General features: G+C 39.8%; 1 protein-coding gene across 1 annotated transcript; it reads right to left on the bottom strand.

Moving 5' to 3' along the window:
• Positions 1-575: 575 nt before the first annotated feature.
• LOC140986362 (probable inactive receptor kinase At1g48480) lies at positions 576-3452 on the bottom strand. The gene is made up of 2 exons (XM_073454571.1): positions 2008-3452; positions 576-1482 (listed from the first exon to the last, which is right to left on the bottom strand). Exons 1-2 carry the CDS (start codon positions 3434-3436, stop codon positions 857-859), a joined length of 2055 nt encoding a protein of 684 aa, XP_073310672.1. The 5' UTR covers positions 3437-3452; the 3' UTR covers positions 576-856.
• Positions 3453-3565: the final 113 nt, after the last annotated feature.

Genomic DNA, 3565 nt, shown 5'->3' with positions numbered 1-3565 from the left:
GAACTCTTAATCCATATCATCAATCAAATATTTTTCTATTCAAATATCTCATATTTCACAATTAAATATCATATCCATCAAATATTTATGGGCCATACTGACACTTTAATTAATATTTTATTTTCATTTAGATAAAATCATTTCCCCACTTTAATTACTTTCATCTATTATTTAGTATTATATTTTTATTGAAATATAAAATTAGAAAGTTTATAACGATTATTTTTGAATAACTACTTTGTAAAATAAAATAAAAAGAAACACGCATGCAGCTTATACAGATTTCATTCAATTGTCCATTTATATTTCACATAATAATTAAATAAATAATTAAAAAATGGAAAAAAATAATAAGAAATCATCTCACTTCAATGTGTTGTGGTGAATATTTAGATGGAGAGAATATTTGGATAACATGGCTTGAATTATATCTACCATTGTGATTGTCCTCATATGTTATTTTAATCTTAAAATAAGAATAACAACACATGGACATGCTGTTACAAGTTGGTAACATGTATCCTGACATTAAAGCAACAACAAATGCTCAGTTTGAACAAATTAAAACTTAGCTAGAAAGGGAAAATATATATAATTTAAATTTCACCAGCTCAACAATAAGAAATTGATAGTTAGTTTACAGTTCAGACAAACAACAGGAAGAATAATAACAAATTCCTCAAAAACAAATGACATTAAAATATAAATCTCAACATAGGAAAAATCATAAGATAACCAAAATAAGCTGTGACATGTTAACAGTTGATGCTGATGCTCAATCATTGAACTCCAAGAATGAACAGACAATCTGAAGGGACCTTTAGGAAGGTAAAACTTTTGTTCTATGAGATACTGGTCATGAACCAATATTGTGCTGCGGTTCGTCAATATTAACAATGCCGCCACTGTGATCCTGTAAATTCGAACGGCGAATCTCCTCGATTTTGCCACAAACCTCGGTCATCAAAGGGCGTTTATCCGGGTATGGAGCAGTGCAATCAACTGCAAGCTGCAAGAGCTGAACCATATCTTCTTCGACGTTTTGATAACGAAGAAGTTCCGGATCGAACACTTCGGATGTCCACTCTTCTCTGACAATGGACTGGACCCATCTGGGGAGATCGACCCCTTCTTCGTTTGTTAATGAATGAGTCGGAGCTTTGCCCGTTAGCAGCTCGAGCAGTAAAACTCCGAAACTATAGACATCTGCTTTTTGTGAGACTTTTCGAGGATCGGTTACCTCTGGTGCACGATAGCCAGCAATGCGGTTTGGGGTGGTAGCAGGTCCAGCAAGCTGAGCAAGGCAAAAATCGGAGACACGGGCTTCGTACGAAGTGGTAAGAAGGATGTTTGATGATTTTAAGTTTCCATGGGAGAGTGTGGGGCTTTGGGAGTGAAGGTACGAGATTCCTCGCGCTGCACCGAGGGCGATGGCTGCCCTTGTCTCCCAGTTTAAGGGAGTCCTGCCGCCTCCCTTGTTTCCTGCAACATAAATGGAATTAAAACTCGTCCTATTTAATAAATTTGCCACGTACATTGAAACCCCATTAGAGTAAAGAATCACGCAGTTTTCAAAAGATAGTGTATTTGTCAGTATGCCAAGATTTTGTGCTATGGTATGACTAGCTAGTAGTGACTTAAAAGAACAAGTTTAGCAAGACGAAAGGCAAGAAAAGCATCCAAAACCCGAAAAAAGAAAAATAAATCCTTCGTCATTGACTTTGAGCTGATGCAAGACAAATTATGTTAACTAGTTGCTGCAAACTTAAAAAAACAGATCAAAACAAACAGGCAGAAAGCATTGTAATCAAAACTATACTACCACATTCGTCCCGAAACCACATTACATTTTGCAGCCATAGAAATAATTCAAATTCACATTTTCTATGACCCAAACTACATTTAATTAATGATATAACAAACACAAAAATATACTCATTCTCAGACACAGTGTATAAATAACTAAGGAATATGATTAACCTCAACAAGATCAAGAAGAATTCTCACCATGTAACAAAGCAGACAAGCTCCCCATTGGCAAATATTCATACACTAACAGCTTCTCCTCCTTATTATAGTAATAAGCTCTTAAAGGCACTAAATTTTCATGATCCAATCTTCCAACTTCCTCCATCTTTTCCCTGAACTCCCTCTCCCCCGTATTAGTATCCCTTAGCCGCTTCACCACCACCGCCAGCCCCGTTTCAAGTACCGCCTTGTATGCGGTTCCGAATGTTCCCTTCCCCAAAACCTCAGCCGACGCTCTCAAAAGATCCTCCAACTCAAAGTTCCAGCCCGTTTTCCCCAGGAAAACTAGCCCTTTCTTCCCATCGACTACTACCTTGCCTTTCTCCTTCCCCCCTAATGCCGCCGCGAAACTACCACCCGTGGCCCCATTTTTAACTTCACTCTCCATTTTCTCCGGTGGGACTTCAAGATCTCTTACATTAGCCACTCCTACATCTTTTGATTTTTTTCTCTTTCCGGCGCACGCTCTGCACAAGCAGAATAACAGCAATAATATCAGCAAAAGCCCGAGTACCGAACCGATTACAATCCCAGCAATCGCCCCTGCAGAGAGCTTTTTCTTGGATTTTCCATCACCACCACCACCACAAGAATCAAGCGGAGAGCCACAGAGCGAATTTCCAAGAAATGAACTCCTGGGATGTTTCGCCGAAAGATGTTCTGGAATAACTCCAGTAAGATTATTATTAGAAACATTGAACTGAACTAAACCAGACACATCCAGATCAGGAAGTTGACCAGAAAAGTGATTGTCCTGCAAGTAGAGCGTCCCCAGACGAGTCAATTTATTGAATGAAGGTGAAATTTGGCCGGAGAAATTGTTATCCGCCAAATTCACACGCACAAGAGACGTCAAGGAGAACAAAGAATCCGGGATTTCTCCATCGAAAGAATTGTGCTGCAAATAGAGATTACGGAGTGAAGTCAGCGAAGAGAACAACTCCGGCGGCAGATTCCCAGACAGCGAGTTGTAACGGAGACTGACTGTATTTAGATTGGTCAAACTGGAGATCGTGTTGGGTGGAATAACACCGGAGAGCCCCATTCCAGGAAAGTGAAGCTCAACGACGGTGGAATTCGACGGCACATTGCAAACGACGCCAGCCCACGAGCAGGGAGTGGGTCTAGAGAGATCCCAGAGAAGGACTCGTCCTCCTACGGCAGAACGGAAGGCGACGAGCGCCGCACGCTCTCCGGCAATGTCTCCGGCGGCGAATGGCAAGAGAATGGCGGCGGCGAAGAGGAGAGAGGCGTAGATTTCGAAATCGAAATGCCTCATCGATGATCCCGCAATTTTGTTGGAATTAACGGAGCTAGATTTATGTGATTTTTGTTGAAGTTTGAACAAGTTTAAGGACTGGGTTTCATGTCTGAGTCTGAACCAGTGAACTGTTACTGAATTAGGCATTTAACGTCAAATTCCTCCAATATCTTAGTGTTATTACCCTTTGACCCCAACCAACCCCACTATGATTTATTTATTTATTATTATTATTTTATACAATCACATTTTTGAATTTTCAATTTTTTAAATATA

Source organism: Primulina huaijiensis, chromosome 10, assembly GCF_012295235.1.
Source record: "Primulina huaijiensis isolate GDHJ02 chromosome 10, ASM1229523v2, whole genome shotgun sequence".
In the NCBI taxonomy this organism is placed as follows: domain Eukaryota; kingdom Viridiplantae; phylum Streptophyta; class Magnoliopsida; order Lamiales; family Gesneriaceae; genus Primulina; species Primulina huaijiensis.
This window is presented reverse-complemented; position numbering and strand designations above follow the sequence as displayed.